This window comes from Equus quagga, chromosome 12 (assembly GCF_021613505.1).
Source record: "Equus quagga isolate Etosha38 chromosome 12, UCLA_HA_Equagga_1.0, whole genome shotgun sequence".
Classification (NCBI taxonomy): domain Eukaryota; kingdom Metazoa; phylum Chordata; class Mammalia; order Perissodactyla; family Equidae; genus Equus; species Equus quagga.
The window spans coordinates 51,274,766-51,297,008 of record NC_060278.1 but is presented as its reverse complement, the minus strand read 5'-3'; the positions used below and the strand labels follow the sequence as shown (position 1 = coordinate 51,297,008).

General features: G+C 35.4%; 1 protein-coding gene across 1 annotated transcript in view; it reads left to right on the top strand.

Annotated features, from left to right (window-relative positions):
* The window catches only part of BRINP3 (BMP/retinoic acid inducible neural specific 3), a 390,477-nt gene that overhangs the window by 305,909 nt on the left and 62,325 nt on the right, over positions 1–22,243 (top strand). The window contains exon 7 of the mRNA XM_046679822.1: positions 8,263–8,485. Coding sequence (XP_046535778.1) covers positions 8,263–8,485 — 223 coding nt within the window. The remainder of the gene's footprint in view (positions 1–8,262; positions 8,486–22,243) is intronic.

The following is a 22,243-nucleotide window of genomic DNA, read 5'->3' as shown; positions in this document are numbered from 1 at the left end:
TCTCACAGTTGCCTCTGTGCAATAATCCCATAATTCAAATTAGTTTCACATCCCATCTCAATAAAACCAGCCCAGCCTAATGCATGATTCTTATGATATTGGATATGATAACATTTATGAAAAGTCTACCAAACAAAAGTACTCTTTAAATATAGGGAGAATAATTTTATTTTCCTGTTAACCCTCAAAAGAGTTTATGCTTATTAAGGCAGGAGTCATGATTTGTTTAGACTTGATTTGTTCTGGGCGTTAATTAATAACTGTCAGTTTGAACAATTTGCTGACCCTTGCTAAGGCACATTTCCTCATCGGCAAAATGCAGGGTGTACTAGTACCCATCATCTCTGACTGTTGTAAAGATTAAATGAGATAATCCACGTAAAGTGCTCAGCACAGCACATGCAAAAACACTAAATAAATCATTAAAAGAAAGATAATAGCTAGCATTTATTTATCACTAATTATATAAAAGGCATTTTATGAAGTTGTCATGGTAATCTAATTTAATCTACACAGAAAACCTATGAAAAAAGTGCTATTGTTATAGCCGCAATAATTATTATTACTGCTTCATTAGCTATTTAACTAGCACAGTGATTGGCACACAGTAGACATCAATAAATATTTGCTGCACTCTTGTTAAACTCTAGGCTGTAATTACCTTTGAGGCCTCAATTAACTGTATCAGTCAGCGTTCTTGCAAGAATAGAATCTGACTGCAGCAGAAAAGGAATTTATTTAAAGACATTGGATTGGAGACCTCACAGAATCAGCAGGAGGACAGGAGATTCTGGCTCAAAGGCTGTAGGAACAATCTCTAAATCACAGAGCAGGAGCCATTTCTTGAGGACATCAAAGAGCAAAAGTATCTGCAGCTGGCACATCTGCCACCCCGTTCCAGGTCATCGAAGTCATCATTATCAATAATGATACCAGATCAATCATTTTATGCAACTTCTAAGATTTGTTATCAGGGGCTGCAGTTTTCGTGAGATTTATCTGCAGTCCTTGTGCACAACTCAGGTATGGGCCAGCAGCCAGGATACCTGTGCCTCGTGTTTTTCAGGTCTTTCAGTATGATGTCATTAACAAAATATGTCCTGTGGCATGGTGAGATGCTCTACGTTCCTTTGAAGTAAATTGTAACACAGAGGCTGAGAAATGATTTAACCCTCGAATAAAATGACAATGTTTAACTCTCGTAACTGACACAGGAAAGAAAACTGCTTCTGGTCTTCTCTAGTTACAACGATAGAGAAAACGATTTCTACCAGAGAAGAAGCTTTACCCTAGAGCCAGGAGTCATGCCACCAGGAAGCTATCATAACTGGGATAGCAGATTTAATTAGAGTTGCTCTGTGGTTAACCTTATAGCCAACATAGTGGGTGAATTGGAGACGGAATATGAATATTTTGTTGTTAGTGCCCTTGAGTGATTCCAACTCCCAGTGACCCTGTGTCCAGCAGAGCGGAACCCTGCCAGGGCTTTTTGCGCCGTCTTCTCCCCTTCCGGCGCTATATCAGACAGCGCTCCACTGTTATTCACAGGATTTTCATGGCCAATTTTTGTTGAGGTGGGTGGCCAGGTCCTTCTTCCGTCTTAGTCTAGAAGCTCTGCTGAAATCTGTCCATCCTGAGTGACCCTGTGGGTATTCGAAATGCCAGTGGCCTAGCTTTCAGCATCACAGCAACGCACAGCCACTGCAGTGTGACAACCAACAGATGGATGGAGTGGTTCCCTGACGGGAAATGAACCCAGGCCACATGGTGAAAGCAACGGATCTTAATCTCTAGACCTCCAGGGCTGGCTGATGTGAATACTATCCTCACAATTTTCAGCGTTGAATGGCTCTCTAATTCCTGCAAGTGTGTCAAGCACAAAAAACAAGCAATAGCGTCTTGAATTTAATCTTTTGGTAAGAAGAGGAAGCTTTGTTTTATCCTTCTTAACCTAATAGATCTTATTTCGTAACAGGTTAGGAAGCCAATGTTCTTCTAGCCTGACTCTTTAGTCAAGGATTTGGAAAATAGACGTAGAATGGATTAGGGTCCCACTGGACATAATTCGAGGGCGATTCAGGAAAGAAGCAACTTACTATCTTATTTCTACATGGCCACACTCTGACCCATGGAATATAGTGGCATTCAGTGGCCCTAGGAATTAACTCAGAATACAGAGGAAAGATTTGCTTTACTTAAGCTGTGGTATATCTTTGAAATGAGTCAGTACTGAGAATGCGATAGAATAGCATTCTTCTCTCTCATGATGACTCGAGTCAGGTCTTTATTGCCGGACAATTTTTTTTTTTCAATTATACAAATCAAATAGGACCTCAGGGTAATGGTGCTGTATTTAAGTCCTCGGAGACCATGATCTGATTAATAAACTGTAAAATTCCTACAGGTTAGACCTTTCTAAGTAGCACCCTGGACCTGTTGTCTGTTACAATACCTATGTCCACTGAGCCTCTGATGGCTAACAGCTGCTACCAGGCCTTGGTCACAGAAAGGTAATTGTATCCTTATTGAAATCAGAGAACTCACCCAATTTCACACATTTGCACACTGACTAATGTGCTCAGCCTACAGAAAACAGTCAATAGTGTACATCAGAGATGCCAGCATTCTTTTCACCAATGTGTATAATGTTCCTTCTCCAATAAAAATTCACAAATTCTTTTTTTCTTTCTTTCTTTCTTTTTTTTTTTTTTTTTTTTTGCTGAAGAAGATTGGCCTTGAGCTCACATCAGTGGCAATCTTCCTCTATTTCACATGTGGAACACTGCTGCAGCATGGCTTCATGAGTGGTGCGTAGATTCACACCTGGGATCTGAACCTGCAAACCCCAGGCTTCCAAAGCAGAGTGAGGAAACCTAACTACTATGCCACCTGGCCAGCTGCTAAATTAGCAAATTCTTTATAGCCATTGAAAACTTAGTCTTATGTTAGAATATTTTCAATAAACTTCCCTGGGGCATGATGAGTGATAGAAGTGGGGCCTGATGAATGTTGGCTTCCCAGTGAAGGTCAGTCCTTTGATTATGATCATTACAATGACTGAAAGCAAGACAAAGTTAGTCCATCAGACAGGGAAGAATGTACTGTTTCTTGGGAGAAAGGAAAGTGAGCATTAATGCTTTGAGTTATTCTGACTTAATTCCAGTCCTGCCACATATCTACCTTTCACTTCTCAGATTCCCATGCCTTCCCACTCAGTGTCCTTTCTAATTTTAATGTAACAGATCTGGCAGGAATTTAAATTCAATCTTGGGATCAAAGTTTGTTTTGAAGCCGTACAGCTGCAAGAGATAAAAGATTCCTTTAGCAAGGTCTTTGAAAGTCTCCTAGCATTCATTCTGTGCTCTGAGAACAAAGGGTAGGAATTTGAGCTCTTTAAGCAAGTCATCTCTATTTGTCCCAAACAACTCACCCTCAGTCTTTGAATTTTTCATGTTCCTCATTCAGTTCTCCTCAGGAACATAATCTCAAATGCTATTTCTACAACAAGCTCTTCGTTCTAGATGGGCACAGGCAATATTACTGTCAAAAGTTCCACCTTTAATACTGTATGGATTTAAAAAGCTTTTTGTTCCAACCAGTCCAGGAAACCGAGTCCATATTCTCCCTGTTGTCCATAGAGGCTATTGCCAAACCACATCTCATACCAGTACTTCTTTCAGCCCAGATTCTTTGCAGCAAGAAAAAAAGGCTCCAGTTAACCTAAGCTAATAAGGAATTCAGTAAAGGATATTGGATAGTGTATAGAATCATCAAGAAGGTTAGAAAAGCATGCTCTTGAGCTACATAGTTCAAAGTCAAGAATCTTGGACAAGACTTATTTAGCGAGGTCATCACTGTTGACTGCAGTGACTGCTAGATTACACTAAACGCTAACTTCACTGCGGTGACCACTGCCTCCTGAGAGAATTGCTCTGGGCATCCCCTTTGTGATTGCATCAACAGCTTAAGATCCAAAATCTGGGTGGGTACACCCGATTCCTATAGCTTAGATGGTGCATCTGCTCTGTAGCTGCAAGGGCAACTGGAAAAGTGAGGACCCAGGTCTTGAAGGTTCTATAGAGATGAAGCTCTGTTTGGGTAATTCTCAAACATTTGAACGGGGGGGGGGGGTACATAAACAGGAAGATCCAGATTAATTGGCTCCCCATATTGAAGTATTTTAATATAAAAATATGATGTATCTTTCAGAGAAAAAGTAAACAGGAAAAGCACGAGTTATTTCTAGGCAGCTACTCAGGATTTAGGGTCTGTTTTTGATGAACGCCCTTGTATACCGGTATATCACTTTGTAGCCTCATAAAAATTGGCCAGTTTACAACTTATTGAACAGGCTGGCCGTGTACTTTATGCGGCATTATAGTATCTTGTCAATTTCATATGAGCTCTAGACTCATGCCTTATGGAATGGTTTGAGTAGACTTTCATTGATATGTGGCCACTCAAAGTCTTATTGGTGATATACCGTAGAAGTTGGGAAAATTCTAAAGTGATAAAAATCGTTCAAATAGTCCCTTAGAAGTGTTTGGAGGAAAAACAAAACTTTCTAAAAGTAAAAATTGACCAATTCTAGTCAGGATTATGGAGTGGGTCAAAATTTGTGTATTAATTGCACTCCCTCAAGGGTCAGATTTTCTTTTCAGCTTTTGCTAACTTATTCCTGCCATTTAGGACACTGTTTACCTGACTTTTGAAAAGCCATAGGACTTTATCTTCTACACAACTTTGCAAATTATTGTAGGATAAAATGTTATCTGGCACCCTCTAATCATTGTATTTTCTTTTTGTTATGTAAATCAGTAGATTTAGATAATAATTATAACATATCATTCCAATTTTATTTTCTTATTCTGTAAATGTGAATTTACTGATTGCCAAAAATGAAAGAAAAGATATCCATAGGAATACTTCTGGAGATGCGATTGACTTCTAAATAGATACAGAAGATGTTATTTTATCATTGGAAAATATTTCATGTCATTTGTCTTTTTTTAAAAATAAGATGAAAGGTTTATCCATACTCTCATAGACTGAAACATCTGTATGTTCTGTGCACAACAGGTGCCCAATAAATATTTTGAGTGACTATCAATGGTGACTCTTAATGACTTCATAATGAAGTAATTATTCAAGGCTCATGTTAAAACTATGTTTCCTAGAAATTACATAGTGACAGTTTTCAGCTGACATACACTATCACATACACTTTGGTAAAATTAAATAAATTCTATTTTAAAACATTCTTTAACTTGAATAAATTTACTGACTAGAAACTTTCAGAACACTATTACAGCAAACAATGAAAATAATTAAAATATGCATACGCATGAAACAATAAAGGCTTATCAAATGTGTTCAAGTAAAAGATGACAATGAAATGAATGATTAGTTTTCAAAGTAGTGGCATCTGCTCTGTGAATAATGCAAGAAATGCTTTCCAATTTCCATGCATCAACTCCTTTAATCAAAAGACGGAATTTCTCAAAAGAGACATATGGGACCAAACAAAATGTAGGTACTGTGAAATTGGAATTCTAAAATGCATCTCTTGTTTATACTCTGCGTACTTAAAAAAAAAAATGATTTGAAGCGTATCAGATGGATATATCCTCAAAAGTCTTTCCCCATAATTTTTGCTGTAAAAAATCCATTTTTCCTTTTGTTTATTTTTCCTTCTTTAATGTCCAAAACATGCCAGGGCTTTATATGTATTTGCTCTAGAAAAAATAACCCCAATATTCATGAATATAACTTTCTGTTAATTGTTAAAATGTGCATTTTCCAGGACTGATGAAATAGTTTGGATCTGAATATTGAAATATACCTAATACATAAAATAAGTATAAATTAATTGCTCTCTCTCTCTATATGTATAAATGTAGTCTACTTTTTCCAATGTGATGTGAATGGCATAGTTTAAGAAATGTTCACGACAATTTGGAGGTTTTAAAATACTGTAATAGAGACATGCCCACATACAAGCAAGAGGTATTGACACATGTTACCCACAGTATGTTAGATACTAATAACTGTAGCTGGACATTGGCAAACAACAGTTTTTGAATTGGATATTTAAGACTAACTAAAAGATAATTTAAAATAGCTGTTCATAACGTCATAGAATTTTAAAATTAAATGAGATTATCATCATCTAGAGCTTTCTATCCCATTTACATAAGAGGAAATTAAGGCACAAAGAGGCTGAGGTTTAATGCATACCATATAACGTTTTTATAGGTAGAATAGTGACTAAAATGTGGTTTATTTCACTCGCCAAATAAAACTTCTTCAGCCGTTGAAAACATTTTTCAAATCTTGTGGCCTGTTGGTGCGTATGTGTGGAGGAAACCCAGTCATGTACATGTGGAAATGGCTGCAACATGATATGCTTAACAAAATGAATCTTTTAAAGACATCCTAAAAGCAAGAAAAAGCTTGTTTTAAGTCCTTGTTCTTAATATTTACATTGAAAGAAAAGGAGAGATGGGGAAAAGACTCTACCATCTTTTACTTTTTGGGAAAATATTTTTATTGTGGTAAAAAATATACAACACAAAATTTGCCATTTTAGCTGTACAACTCAGTAATATTAATTGCATGCACCATGTTGTACAACCATCACCATTATTTGTTTCCAAAAAATTTTCATCAAGGCAAACAGAAATTCTGTAACTATTATGCAATAACTTTCCATTTGCCCCTTCCCCATCATCTGGGAAATTCTAATCTATTTTCTCTTTCAATGAACTCGACTCCTCTAGAGACTTCATATAAGTAAAATTATACAATAATTGTTCTTTTTTGTCTGACTTATTTCACTTACCATAATATTTTCAAGGTTCATCTATGTTTAAGCACGTATCAGAACTTCATTCTTTGTTTTATGTTTTTTTTGTTTTTTGTTTTTTTTGGTGAGGAAGATTGTCCATGAGCCAACATCTGTGCCAAGCTTCCTCTATTTTGTATGTGGGATGCCACCACAGCTTGGCTGAATGAGCAGTGTGTAGATCTTCCCCCGGGATCCAAACCCACTAACCCCAGGCCACCAAATCAGAGCACTCACACTTAACCTCTACACTACTGGGCCAGCCCTGGAACTTCATTTTTATGACTCAATAATATTTTGTGTATATATCACACTTGGTATCACATTCACCTATGGATGGATAGTTGGATTGTTTCCATCTTTTAGCTATTGTCTCAATTATCTTCTGTGTTTAGATAATTAATAGGCCTTTTAGAAGATTATTTATTTTAGTGTACCATCAACCTTTGTTCCTACTTTTCATTAATCAGACATTTGAAAAGAAGACAATTTCAGACATGAGAATTATTGACACAAAAAGAAAAGCCAGAATTTGAGCTTTAAATTCTTTTTAATTTTTTTTCTTTAGTATACATTTGCTTTTTATACCATTATATCTTGACCAATTGGAACACAGTTAAAGGAAATGACTAGAGTACACGGTTGAATATTATATATTTTTTTTTATTTAAGAGGCTTTCTTTTTTTCTTTAAACATTAATATAATCATTTAATAGTGATTATATGTATTTTCTATAATGAGTTAATGAAAATTCCTGAAATATTTCTTTAATATACAACACTTAGAAAGGATTATTAATAGTAATGCCAAAAAATGAAAGCTAGATTAATGACCCTACCTATGAGGAAAAGTTCATTCAAATACCATTAAAAGGAGAACATGGAAAAATTAAGTTCAACTTAAACTTTCTACTCAAACTATTTGCTTTAGCACAAATTACTTTAATTATCTTCTTCCATGAAAGCTGTATTTTATTTAATTTATTTTTTTGAAGAAGAAGATTAGCCCTGAGCTAACATCTGCCACCAATCCTCCTCTTTTTGCTTAAGAAGATTGGCCCTGAGCTAGCATCTGTGCCCATCTTCCTCTACTTTATGTGTTGGATGCCTGCCACAGCACGGCGTGATAGGTGGTGCATAGGTCCATGCCCAGGATGCGAATTGGAGAACCCTGGGCAGCTGAAGTGGAACATGTGAACTTAACTGCTATGCCACCGAGCTGGCCCCAAAAGCTCTATTTTAAGGGGAACAAAAAAGAAAACAATCCTAAACCATCAAAATAAAAATCCTAGCTTGCTCTTAATTTGCTACACACAAAATAATAGATTGTATTTGTTTTTAATATTCACAGATTAAATATTTTGGGGAAAAGGGGAAATTGTTTTATAATTAAAGTGTTGACTTTTAACGTTTTTCAGATGAATTCAAGTTCTTTATGAAAAGGCTCCCCATGAATTATTTCCTCAACACATCTACCATCATGCACTTGTGGACAATGGATTCTAATTTCCAGCGCCGCTATGAACAACTGGAGAGCAGCATGAAGCAACTTTTCCTAAAGGCGCAGAAAATTGTACACAAGGTCTTTAGCCTCAGCAAGCGGTGTCATAAACAACCCCTCATCAGCCTGCCAAGACAAAGGTAAGACATTTGTGTCAAAGCAGACAACTAAGGACTTTGTTTTGACAGTGAGCTCTATTTTCTGAATGCAGGTGTGGTAATAATAGATATCACGGTGTTATATTACTAGAGACGATTTGAAGACAACATATTCTCTTAAGTCTCAAAATAATAAAACATACTTATTTCCCAACATCATAATACAATGAGGAACGCGCACTAACACTTGTTTCTTTTCTTTTCTTTTCTTATCGAAATCAAAAATCATTCTAACTTGTTATGTGTGGTGGTTAACTAATAATTGTATTACAGTGAACAGAAAAACACAAAACCCTAGAGTTAGATTGTAAGCAGAGGAAGGAAGCCTGACCCCAGAGTGGAATTTCTCCATAGTAATTTTCAAATAAAAGAATTTAAAGTTTATTTTCTTTGACTGGTGTTCAGGATATCATAAAGCTCATTCTACATGAATCTCTGAAAATTGCTGTGGAAGTTTGTAATAGTTTATGTAAATGAGGTAGATTATTAAAATATTTGTTTCTGAACTAATTTTGGAAAGTGTGGTTTGGGGCTTTGCTGTTTAAAACGTATCGATCAGTCAATGCAGTAAAAACTTGTATTTATTTATTTGAAGTCAGGTTAAAAATGCATCGAAATGAAAAGCTAAGGGAAATATAAGACAATCCCACAAAAAATATGTATTTGTTTCAGTATCTCTGTTATAAAATGCTTGAATTTGACTTGATGCTTAAATCATTGAGGAGAAATCTATAATTATAGATTTTTTCACTGGAAAAAAACCTGAAAGTCTATGCATTTTAAAAAATAATTTCAAAATAAGTCATTGGCATTTTTTTTACAATTCATTGGATTCTAGGATATCCAAAATTTATGCAACCATCCCCAGAATCTAAGTTGAGAACATTTTCATTGTCCAGAAAAGAAACCCAGTACCAATTAGCCATACTCCCACACTCAGCTCTGACTTTTTGTCTCTAGAAATCTGTCTAATCTACTGTTTGTCCTTATAGGTTCGCCTGTTTTGGGCTTTTCATGTAAATGGAATCATACAACATGTGGTCTTTTGTGACTGGCTTCTTTCACTTGACATAGTGTTTTCAGGTTCATCCCTCTTGTGGAATGTATCAATAGTATGGGTATACCACATTTTGTTTATGTATTAATTATTTTATGTACATTTGGGTTGTTACCACTTTTGGCTAGTATGAATAATGCTGCTGTGAACATTCATGTACATGTTTTTAAGTATGGACATATGTTTTCAATTTTCTTGGGTATATACCCAAGAATGAAATTGATGAGTCATAATATAACTCTATGTTTAATATTTTGAGGAGCTGCCAAATTGTGTCCCAAAGTGGCATCATCATGTTTTATTTCTACCAGCCATGAGTGACAACTGCAATTACTCCATATCCTCACCAAATGTTGTTATTACCTGTCCTTTCGATCATAGTCATCTTAGTGGATGTGAAGTGGTATCTTTTTGTAGTTTTAATTTACATTTTCCCAATGACTAATAATGTTGAACGTGCTTATAGTCCACTGTATCTTCTTTGGAAAAATGTCTATAAAATTCTTCACCTATTTTTAAATTGTTTTTTATTTTCATATTGAGTTGTAAGACTAAGTTGCATATTTGGATACCAGTGCCTTATCAGTTGTATGATATGCAAATATCTCCTTCTATTCTCTGAGACCTTTTTTCACTTTCTTTGTCTATCTTCTCTCTCGGGTCAATCTAACTAGAAGTTTGTCAATTTTGTTGATATTTTCGAAGAACTAACTTTTAGTTTTCTTACCATTCTTTATTATTTTTCTCTTCTTTCTTTTTTTTTCCACTATAATTATTATTATTTCCTTCCTTCTGTTTGCTTTGTGTTTACTGTCATTTTTCTTCTAGTTTTCTAGAGAGAAAAGTTAGGTTACTGGCTTGAGAACTTTCATCTTTTTTTATATAGGCATTCACAGCTATAAACCTCTCTCTAAGTACTGCTGTAAGTTTTGCTACTTTATGCATCCCATAAATTTTTTTATTCCCTCCACACATAAGCTGTTTTTTATACACCTGTCTGCATACTTCCAGAGAATATTCTCTAATAGAGAATCGTGGCTGGGGTAAGACACTTATTTAATTATAATGAACTTTCTGCTTCATTTGTGCGGGTTAAATGCAGTTTGTAAACCACTGAAATAGAAACTTCTACCCTCAAACAAAACATGAAATGCAAGAGGATGAGCTGAGTCAGGAAGCAAATGGATGAGGTTAGTTATAAACATGTCAACTTTAAGGGTTTAACACGTGCAACTAGGGCTGGATATTTACATCTGAGCTCAGGGGACGTTTGAGTAAGTGGGGTGGACTCGTCGGTGCACAGGAAACCATGAAGGCTTGATATAACACCATGGAAAATGTGTGGACGGAATCTGAAGATATATTTCAGACATGAGTGGAGAAATGGAAACTGCAAATAAGCAGACAGTGGGGTAAAATATATCATGAGTCACATTGATTTCTAGTAAAAATAAATAGAAGTTAAACATACAAATATGCCAAAGAAGTGTAAGATTTGTAAGGAAAATACAAAAATATGAAACAATTCAAGTTGGATGTGTACAGAATAAATAAGTAAGCACAATAAAATAAAGATGTATTATTTGGAAAGAAATTTGATAAGCTATAGAAATAAATATTTGTTTTCCAAAACTTCTGAACTAAATAAATCAAAGATTGCCAGAGGCTTTTCTTGACTTTCTTTTTTAATTTAGCTTAATTCCTATGTTGGCTATCACTCACCACACACACACACACACACACACACAATGCAGACTTCTCGCTAAATGAAAGATTTTATTGAATTTGAATTTTTTCCCATCACTATGTTTCTTTTACTAGGAATGTGAGATGTTGTTTCTGTTTTGTGTTCTTTTTCCCATTTTTACAGAATAATATAAAATGACATTCGAAAAAAATATATGTACTCTAGTCTGTTAGTAGGATACAGTGGAAAAAAGAGGTTGGCTGTTTGTGGGGTATATTTTCAGATATTTTTGAAAAAGGAAGTGGATGATAAATACCAGTGACTCATTTCTATTAGAAATCCCATTTGTTGTCCTGCCTTTATTAAATTTTTATCAGCTTTTTTCTTGAATTTATCCCACCTGAAGAATTGATTTTTAATATCTGACATTCTGAAATCTGGAAAAATAAACAAAAACAAACAACATGAGACCCCCAAAATGCACCTCCACTAATAAGATGGTTTCTTGACACTTTCTGTGTAGGGACAGGGGAGTTGAAGTGTTTCTTTATAACATAGAGTGTAATTCTTTATAACATAGAGTGTAATTGATAAAGCATGACATCCAGATTAATCTTACAAGTCTGCTCTGCCACCACCATTCCTCTCATTAATGCATGTGACATCAAGATCCTCTTTCTTACTTGAATAAATTCTGAAGCCTGTGGTGATCTAGTTTCCTCGGGGTAGTCAACTTTTGTTGCTATTCTAAAACTTTTGAGATAGGTAGCAATGACATAGTTATTTCATTAAAGAACAATAATTATGGCAATTATTTAAAAGCATCCATGGGGGCTGGCCCAGTGGCACGGTAGTTAAGTTTGCACGCTCCACTTCAGTGGCCTGGGATTCACGGGTTCAAATCCTCAGTGCAGATCTAGCACCGTACATCAAGCCATGCCGAGGCAGCGTCCCGCATAGAAGAACTAGAAGAACTTACATCTAGGATATACAACTATGCACTGGGGCTTAGGGGAGAAAAAAAAAAAGAGGAAGATTGGCAACAGATGTTAGCTCAGGGCCAATCTTTCTCACCAGAAAACAAAAAAAGAAAACAAAAAAACTGAGTGACTACGCCTAGTTAAGCTCCAAAAAAAAAAAAAAAAAAAATGCATCCATGAGTAATTCCTGAAAAATAATTCAACTATGCTATTTTGTACTGTCATGTCTTATTCACAGAGTAGCCAAGGTGCCATAGAAATGTTATGTTTAATGATCTGTTTAAAGGTTTAATAACCAACTCCTAGGGGAAAAATACCTCTGATTTATAGCATTTGCCAATTTTTGTGGTATAAATATTTCCACCATGGTCAATTTCAGAGCACCCATGTGGTGTCACTGAATATGGAGTTGTGAATAAAAATACACGCTTGGCTTGTCTGCACCAGTACTTGCGCGCTGCAGCAAACCACTAAAAATTGATTAAAATATTCTCATGATGTTCTCTCTTCTTCCTTAATAATGGGAAGTGAGATATGATGAAATCACTTCTCTAATGTCACAGAGAAGGATGAGTTTCAGTCCATGTCATTCTTTATCTAAGGCATGTCGTGCACTTCCTATATATGCTCTACAACAGGAGTGAGCAAACTGGTGCATGTGCCAAACTGGCCCTCCATCTGTCTTTGTATCAGCCTGTGAGGTGAGACTGGTTCCTACGTTTTAAATTGTTGATAAACATCAAAAGGAGAATAATATTTTTTGATTGATGAAAATTGTATGGAATTACTATTTCAATATCCATAAATAAAGCAGCCACGTCCACATGTTTACATATTGTCTATGGCCACTTACACACGATAATGGCAGAGCTGGGTAGTTTCCACAGAGACTGTGTGGTCCTGAAACCACAAAACATGCTATCTGGCTCCTTACACAAAAATTTTGCCAACCCCTGCTCTAATATAATATGTACTCTGTCTTAAAAAATGTCATTAGATATCTAGGAAAAATCTAGATCCGTTTTGAATATGCCCTGGAAGCAGTAAAAATGAAGTGTAGATATGTGATTTACCAGTGGTAATAAATATCCTCAACTTGGCATAAATCTTTTTTGAGATAGAAGAGGACCGCCAGAATCTAATACAATAAATATGGTTACTGTTTTGTTTGTTTTGATAGTTTATTTTGTGAAACTATTATTAAAATCTGTAGATAATCATCCAATGCACTATTATTGCACAATGTTGGGAAAGGCAATTTGGTAAACTATTGGCCTGGCGATGGAATGAAAACACATAAGTTGTTACCAAGCCTTGATGGTGCATTATATAAACTAATCAAGACATGTGATGCACAACATTAAAAGCTACAAAATAAGGTAAATATAGCTCTTAAACATTGGGAAAAAAATACATTTTACTCGACCTGTTAACAAAATGGAAATCTGTGGAGATAAATTGTAGTTTTCTAACTTATAAACAATAGAAATATAGAAATGAAAAGAATTTTAAGTTATCAGGGCTTTTCCTTTTTTTTTTTGTAGCTGAGGAAGATTGGCCCTGAGCTAACATCCATTGCCAATCTTCCCCTTTTTTCCTTAAGGAAGATTGTTGCTGAGTCAACATCTGTGCCAATCTTCCTCTATTTTGTATGTGGAATGCCACCACAGCATGGCTTGATGAGTGGCGTGTAGGTCTGCGCCTAGAATCCAAACCCACAAACCCTGGGCTGCCAAAGCAGAGCACATGGACTTAATCACTACACCACTGGGCCAGTCCCGTCAGGACATTTTTATAAATAGTTTTCATGTATTCAATAAAAGCAATCAGGGATTATAATTCTTGTCTTGTATTAATAAAATATATAATCTCGGCAAACAAAAAAATTTATTTTTTTGTAAGGAACAGAGACAAACTTTGGCTGTATAAAATAATACATAGATGATATTACAGTATTTATTCCTAGAAACTATAGACTAAACATGCATTTATACATAAGAAGCATTTTTTAGACTAACTGCCAGCTTGGGCAAGAATAATTATAAGGTTATAGGTACTATACCCTGACCAAAAAAAAGATGTTTGGGGTGGGGGTGTATTTCAACTAGCCCATTTTAAAGATCTTTAATTTCAACTTTTAAGAGTCACGCTGCACAGTGAGTTAAGCAAATTCTCTCTCTTATGTGAGACAAGCAGAATTGAGAATTCAACACTCATTCCATTTACCTTGCGTGACTCATTCCATTTTTGTGACTCTTTTGACTCAAATTCCAGCCACGCACTTACTCTCTACCCTCAACCCCCATTTCCCAGCTGATAACCTGATTTATGGTCTTTTTTTTCCTTGTGCCATAAGCACAACAGCTTGAACACTTATTCACAAAATGTACTATATTTACTGAAAATTGATTTAATTACTTTATAGTGGACTACCAAAATTCTGTTTTAAAATAATGTGATTTAATCAAATGATTATTTTCTATATATTTTTCTGCGTAATATTTATTTTAAAATCTATGTCATAACCATTCACTTTTTATATGGTTATTTTATCATATCCCATAATCAGTTTGAACAAAGTTCTTGTAAATGTATAGATTCAAGTGTTCTGTTGGTGGCTTCAACTATATCATGAAAAGCATAACTTTCAGTCAGGCATTGGCAGTGGTGGTATCAAATTCAAAAAATTATTTGATGCCAAAGGATCAAACGATTTTGTAATACTTAAGTAATGGATCTGTAATGTAAACGCTTAAGTTGGTCAACTGCTTGTAGTAGATTTTGGCTATCTACAAAATTGTGACAATATGAACATGAACAAGATCTTTGAAAAAATTAAAATATAGCAATTTTAACTACACACTGCTTCCTGAGATCACAATTTACGGCCAGTATGTCAGGAGAAATGTCCCACATCCTTTCTGCCGTTGCATTGGCTTTGGAGAAAGAGAGCAACAGTGATATAAAAACACATTTTGTCCAGATTCATCATTTTAATGACACTATTCACAGTATATTGATGTTCTGCTTCAAACAACGCCCCTCCCAGGTAACAACACTTACCTGGGAATAGGGGAAATTCAGAACTAAAACACCTTTATAACATTCCTAGGGCAACTTTCACTTTTATTTACATGTTTTTTCCTGTCACTATTCCCCCTGTACTCTCAACAGAAGAAAAGAAAACTTCTGTGACTAAGTGTTCCCACTTCCTAGCACCAGGTATGATATCCAGATGACCCATACACAAAACAGTCTGCTGCTTTATATGCCATCAGTGTAGTTTTTCTGTTATTTTAGTGCTGCAGGGGAGGAAGAAATATTCCTCTACCCTCTAGGCTCTTTTGGCTGCTCTAAGAATTAGATTGACATGAGACAGAGTAACAGGAGAAAATCAAACAAGTTTAATAACATGGGAGAAACCCAGGAAAACTCAGTGACTCACCAAAAGGGCTGAAGTGACCACCTTAGATACCATCTTCAGCTAAAGACAAAGGAGGATGTTGGGGGTAGTGGTTTGAGACTCAAAGGAGAGGAAGGCAATTCACATGGAGATGGAAAAGCAAATGTTTGGTAAACAAATATTTGCCATGCCTTGAAAAGACAATGGGACATAGAGAGGACTTTGGTCAAATAGGCCTTGCTAGGTTCCTCCCTGTCTACCTCACCTATAGTATATTACACTATAGTTATCTATGGTGATAGTTCCTTCCTAAAATAGGCCTTCTGTCTTACATTCTTTTAGGCAATTAAGGGGAAGTCAAAGTTTCCTCCTAAGTCTTTTGTTCTTAAAAATAATCAAGCCAAAGACATGTACATTCTGTTCCCCTACAGTGGCAAGTCTTCCAGCTGAAATCTTCTACAATGACTTTGACCAGCAGGTATCAAATTTTTTGGTCTCAGGACCCCTTTGTACTATTAAAAATTGTGGAGAAATCCAAAGAGCTTTTGTGTGTGGGAGTTATAAATCTATGTATGTGTGTATATATGTGGATATCTATATTTACCATAATAAATATTGAAACTGAGAACTTCAAAATATGCATTTATTAACACAATTAAAAAGAACAATAAGGGGGCCAGCCCCGTGGCCAAGTGGTTAAATTTGTGTGCTCCACTGCAGCAGCCCAGGGTTTTGCCAGTTCGGATCCTGGGGACGGACATGGAACCGCTCATCAGGCCACATTGAAGTGGCATCCCACATACCACAACTAGAAGGACCTGCAACTAATGATATACAACTATGGACCAGGGGATTTGGGGAGGAAAAAAAAAGATTGGCAACAGTTGTTAGCTCAGGTGCCAATCTTTAAAAAAAAAAGAACAATAAGTAAGCCCATTACATATTAACATACATGACATTTAAACTTTAATGATTTTTGCAAATTTTATTTTTTTTGTAAGACTGGCACCTGAGGTTACATTTATTGCCAATTTTCTTTTTCTTTTCTTCTTCTTCTTATCCCCAAAGTCCCCCAGTACGTTGTTGCGTATTCTGGTTATAGGTCCTTCTGGCTTTGCTATGTGAGATATTGTCTCATCATGGCCTGATGAGTGGTGCTAGGTCTGCGCCCAGGATCCAAACCAGTGGAACTCTGGGATGCTGAAGTGGAGTGTGCGGACTGAACAACTCAGCTGTGGGGCTGGCCCCCACTCATTTTCTTAATATATGCCTTAAGAGACAATAATTAAATTCTTATAGCCGTTTCTTCATGCAATCTTTTGCAAATCGTCATTTTGTAACCCCACACAGATCTATTGGAGAAGTGAGTATTGTAATAGCCTTTTCAGATAATTGTGGATACTCTTTGACACTGCACCAAAATTCAACAAGTGGTTCTTAAAAGTCAGTTGTAATATGGAATCTGAAAGAATATGATTAACATATTGAAGTCTGTTACATTAAATGTTTGATTTATCTTGAACTGTAAATGGATCTTCTACCCATGCATACAAAATCATGCACTGGTCACTTGGAAAATATTGATTGACTTACTTATGAAGATCTCCCAAATGTTGACGCACATCATTATATAATAACAAAAAGTCTCATTCCTTAACATAATCATTGGATTCACAAGAAAAGCTCTTACGTATTTGGAAGCTGTCTGCATCATAGTGGCAGATACAAGGTTTCAAATTTCTAATTTTCACTTGAAAGGTAGAATTTTAACATTGATATTAAATATGTCAGTTGTCTGTGTTGAGGTGATAAGTTCATTTCTTTCAGTTTTGGTAACCGATCTGCTGAATATCCAAGTCTGAATAACCCTAGTTTGTCTGTCAATCATTCTTTCAAGGAAAGATGGTTTGCCCTTAAAAAAGTGCTGACCTCAGCTTGCGACTGAAGCAATTGCACAGTGCTTTGCCCCAAGGCAGCCATTCTATTTCAGTATGCAGCATAAGTGAACTCATTCACATGCCCATTTTGTTTTGACATATGGATTTGTCCTGAAAATTGAGATACAATAAACTTTTTTTTACTGCATCACCAAGAACATTTTTAAATAAAACATGCATTCTTTTTGTTCTGCAAGCATATAGCAGAAATGAATATGTCTCTACTAGCACAGCAACTTGGATCCACTGCTAAGTTCTCCAGCAATAGCTTCTCCACCTTTGTTTTTGGCCACATCAATGCAAAATTCAACATGACGCAAAAGAAAAATTATGTTTTAGTATTTTTATAAAAATACTTTTTACCTTGTGCATCCCCTGGTAGGAGCTTGCCCCCCTTCCCCACTGCCCATTTGCCCACACCAAGAACTATGTGGACCACTCTTTGAGTATGCTGCTCTAGGTCAATTTCAGCTCCTCATGAGTATGTAATAAGCTGAGCAGACAAATTGAGGAGCTACAACAGAGTTGCATACCTTTTGCCTTTACTTTTCTTTTTTACTAGCACAATCTCTGATTTCAGCAGAGCACATACTGCCCCGTACCTCAGCCTCCCTTGAACCTAGGATGGATCCATGACTAATTCTGACCAAAGGGATGTAAGTAGAAGGAATGCACGAAACTTCTGAATTGGGACCTTAAAGGACCAAGAGTACATACCATCTACTTTTACTTCTTCCCTCTGGCTAAAACGCCAAGGTGATGGCTAGAAGTAAAACTCATGACACGAAGAAACTTGTTGAGAATGGGTAGACCCTGATCATTTTGAAGCCACTGCATCAGTGCTGGATTGCTCATGTTTATACTGTTATTTGAGAGGGGAATAAACTGCATTTTCTTCTAAGCCAATATTATTTGGCTTATGTTGCAGCAGCCAAACTTGCATCCCAACTAATAAAAGGAGCCTCCTGAATGGACTCCATATCCTTTAATATTGCAGAATCTGTGATTTAATTAAAAATGGCATTTATGGATTAATACAAGGGGCTTCTGCTGAGAGCAATTTCTTATGAAACTGTAGAGAGCCGTCAGGATATTAATTTTCCTTACATTCCTATGTTATGAAAGAACTTTTTATTATTTTTTTGTGTATCAGCCACTCCATGATGACTCACAGGCGTATGTTAAGTAATAAGGAAAGAATCCGTTTAAAGAGTTTAATATTTAGATATCTTCCATGAGTTATCGAGAAGTGGAAAAAATATAGCAATTAGAGAGTACTCAGCCCATGAAAGCTGCTTAAATAATTATTAATATTTTCCAAAACAGAAAACACCCTTTCTTATGTATAGGTCATTTCTAATATATTAATTTTCTGAAAAATGTGTTTCATAGTCAAAGCAAAATTTGTCATAGAGATAACGGCATAAATGCTAAAAGAAACACACTGTTTGTATAGAGTAACTTACAGTAGACTAGATTCTGCCTCAGGGGATCCAGGGAGATAAGTTTTCAAGGAGAGAAGAAAAAAGAAAAAAATTAGTGGGTTTGTCCCACCCTTCGTGGTACCGGACCACTTCTCAACAGATTTCAAAGCAGGCAAATTGGTCCTTTCCCTCGTGCCACTTTCTTTCACTTAACTCTTGGGGTAGGCTATGCTTCAGCTTTCATGACTCTAAAATGTCTTCTCTTTTCTTTATAACGTTCCTCCTTTGACCTTCATTCAGCTCAGAAATCATTTCATGATCTTTCGATTTATTAGATCTTGATAGTTGTTAGCTGAAAACAGTTCTTTTAAAATGAATTTGTGCTTATGTATAGAAAGTTATTTGAGTTTTTGAAATAAATTCTTTGCTAGCTGCAACAGTCATTTAGGCAGGGTGAAAAAATAATATCAAAATAAATGAAAATCTGTGGGAGTATTGTCTTGTGCTTTCTCTCCTTTGTTTTTATTTAATGGATAAAAGGTGATGTGGAGCCATCAAAAGTCTTGTCACCTTGAAATTTTGTTGAGAGAATGCTGTCAACAGCCCACCATCTACATGGGAGAGAGGTCCAAATTCAAACCATAGAGCCCCTCTTTCTAGATAGCTGCTTTTGATAATATTAACAGAACCAAAAGGCCTTGCTCCTTTCAGAAATTCTGTGGACTTAACGCGTATGTGTTTATTTGTATGTGGGTGAGAATAGTGCAAAATGACAACTCATTAGTTCATTATATGTTTCAGGTAAAAATTTTGTAGTGTTGTCTTATTCTTCCTTTCAATTTGTTCATTCTCTCATCTGAGGAAAAGGAAGCCAAGAGCCAAGGGGAATAGTCTTGAGTATAACACATATTCCAAGTAAAAGAGATTTGTTCCTTTTACTTTCATGTGATTATGCAAATGTCATTTCAGTACCTCCTACTACATTTTTTTGACATTAAACCAGTCTTCTAAGAAAGATGAAGAGTTCTTTCTCCAACACATTTTTTCCAGTAATGCAATAGAGTTACTGACTAAAATAATCAGATGTGAGAAGAGTAACAATGCAGAGAGCTCCAGAGAATTACCTTAACACTTAAGCTAACTTATAAAAGAAGTCATATTCATAGAATCTTGGAAATAAAGTCTATAAGACCCAAGATTACAAATACCCCTTTTCCAGCACTATTTGGAATTAGTATCACTTTGATTAAACACTCAAAATCAGTTCTGTGTTTGACACTGGCCACAGATTTATGCAACAGAAAGTAGTTGGAGGGTTCCGCTATCAGTCTTCATGTTCTCCTTACTAAGGGGCTGATGATAAACCTTCAATGTCTTCCACTAAATAACTTGCATCTTGCAAGATATTAACATTTATTTTCTAAAATAAATACATAAACACATTGATTTTTTTTTAAGGAGCCAGTCAAGCAAATTTGGAGACTGTAATTACTATAAGCTCCACTTGGAAATCTATAATGTATGAATACGTGCCCAATACTCTATAATATTCTACAATTAGAAAAAAATAGATTTGTTTAAATAAAGATTTTTCAGAACAAATTTCTTTACTTCCTAAAACACCTGTTAACTCCTCAAAGTATACACTTGGAAAACAGTGTGCCATCATTTTTAACCCAATTTTTACAGATTCTAGAATTGTCGTCAGTTGTAATATAGTCACCTCAATCACCATAAAATTTTTGATAATTACCTGAAGCTAAAAAGTTAAATTTTCTCAACTTCTTTGTTTTCTGAGTACCAGGTACCAATCCTTGACAAATAATTCAATTACTTTCTCAGAAAGACTTGGAGATTATACTGCCTCATCTCTATAAACGTATAACTTGATATGGTCCTGCAAATGAAATACTAATTTGTTTATTAAAACGCATTTTGTCACATTTTGTTTTTATAACATTGAGCTGAGATTTTCATCCCAATATTTTGCACGAGCTGGAGAAATGCATTAAACGCAACTTTCCGTGATGGTTAATTGGTATATGAAGTTACATCACAGAGAGATAAATGTTACGGAGTACAAGAGAATAAACTGATTATATTTTGATATCATATTCACCATCAATGGTTTGTATATGGACCATAAAGCCAGAATCAATGTAGATTTCAGGACACTTATGCTTCTCCAAATCTTATAATGTTATTGACAATAAAATTCTTAGATTGGATGTACTTTCAATTTTTAAGTGTATTGCAATCAGGGCTGAGAGTCAGTCTCATTTCTATTTGAATCACTTCTAAACAATTTTACTTATATTATTGAAGAAATAAATACATGTTTACTTGCCAAGATAAATGGAAAGCTGAACATCATACACTATTGGGATGGTATGGTGGTTTTGTTATCTCAAATCAGAAGCCCATCATATAAATCAGAATTACTATGTTATTCATAAACCTTTCCTCCTGAATATCCCCCCATTAAAAGGCTGTCACCAGAGGTAAACACCATGATGTGGGGGTGATCTAACTTAGAGCAGATAGGATTTTTGAATCTCTTATTCTGTAAAAAAAAAGTATATAATAGTATTTACATAAAAGAGGATTAACTCAAAGTGTTTTCTCATATTATATGAAAGTCTCTTATTATGTCAGCTTTCATACAAGTGATATTGGAGGCTTCAGTGTATGAAGACAAAATTCATCATGTCAAAACTGTCATTGGTAACTATACAGATAAGATAGTATTTGTCCTAAACTATTTCTCATTCCAAATGACGGCCCTAATAAAAAATAATTTGATGTTGAACTAAAGAATAAAAATCAGGTATATCCTACAAATACTGCCTTTTCCCAATCAAATAACTCAATTCAGTGGGGAAAAAATCTCATTTGGGTTGTTTTAATGATCAATTGAGTCTAATGCTTAATTTGGTAACACTGTGTAGAGGCAGTATGCAATCTTTAATCTTCAAAACATGTTTTGTAATCTTCATGCTGAGGACAAAACTAAAATACAAAAATATCTTTCCTCGCCTCCTTTCATCATTATTATTCATTACATGTATTCCATAGGTATGTACATATATGCCAAGTCATTAAAATGGTATATGACTAAAATCCAGAGTTCTTTTCCTTGTGCATTAAAGTATGATATTCTTTTCTGAAAACAAATGGCTTTGTAAATCAAGAAGGGGAAAACTAAATATTACCAAGATACATACCAGCTTAAATTCCTAATACTGAAAAGAA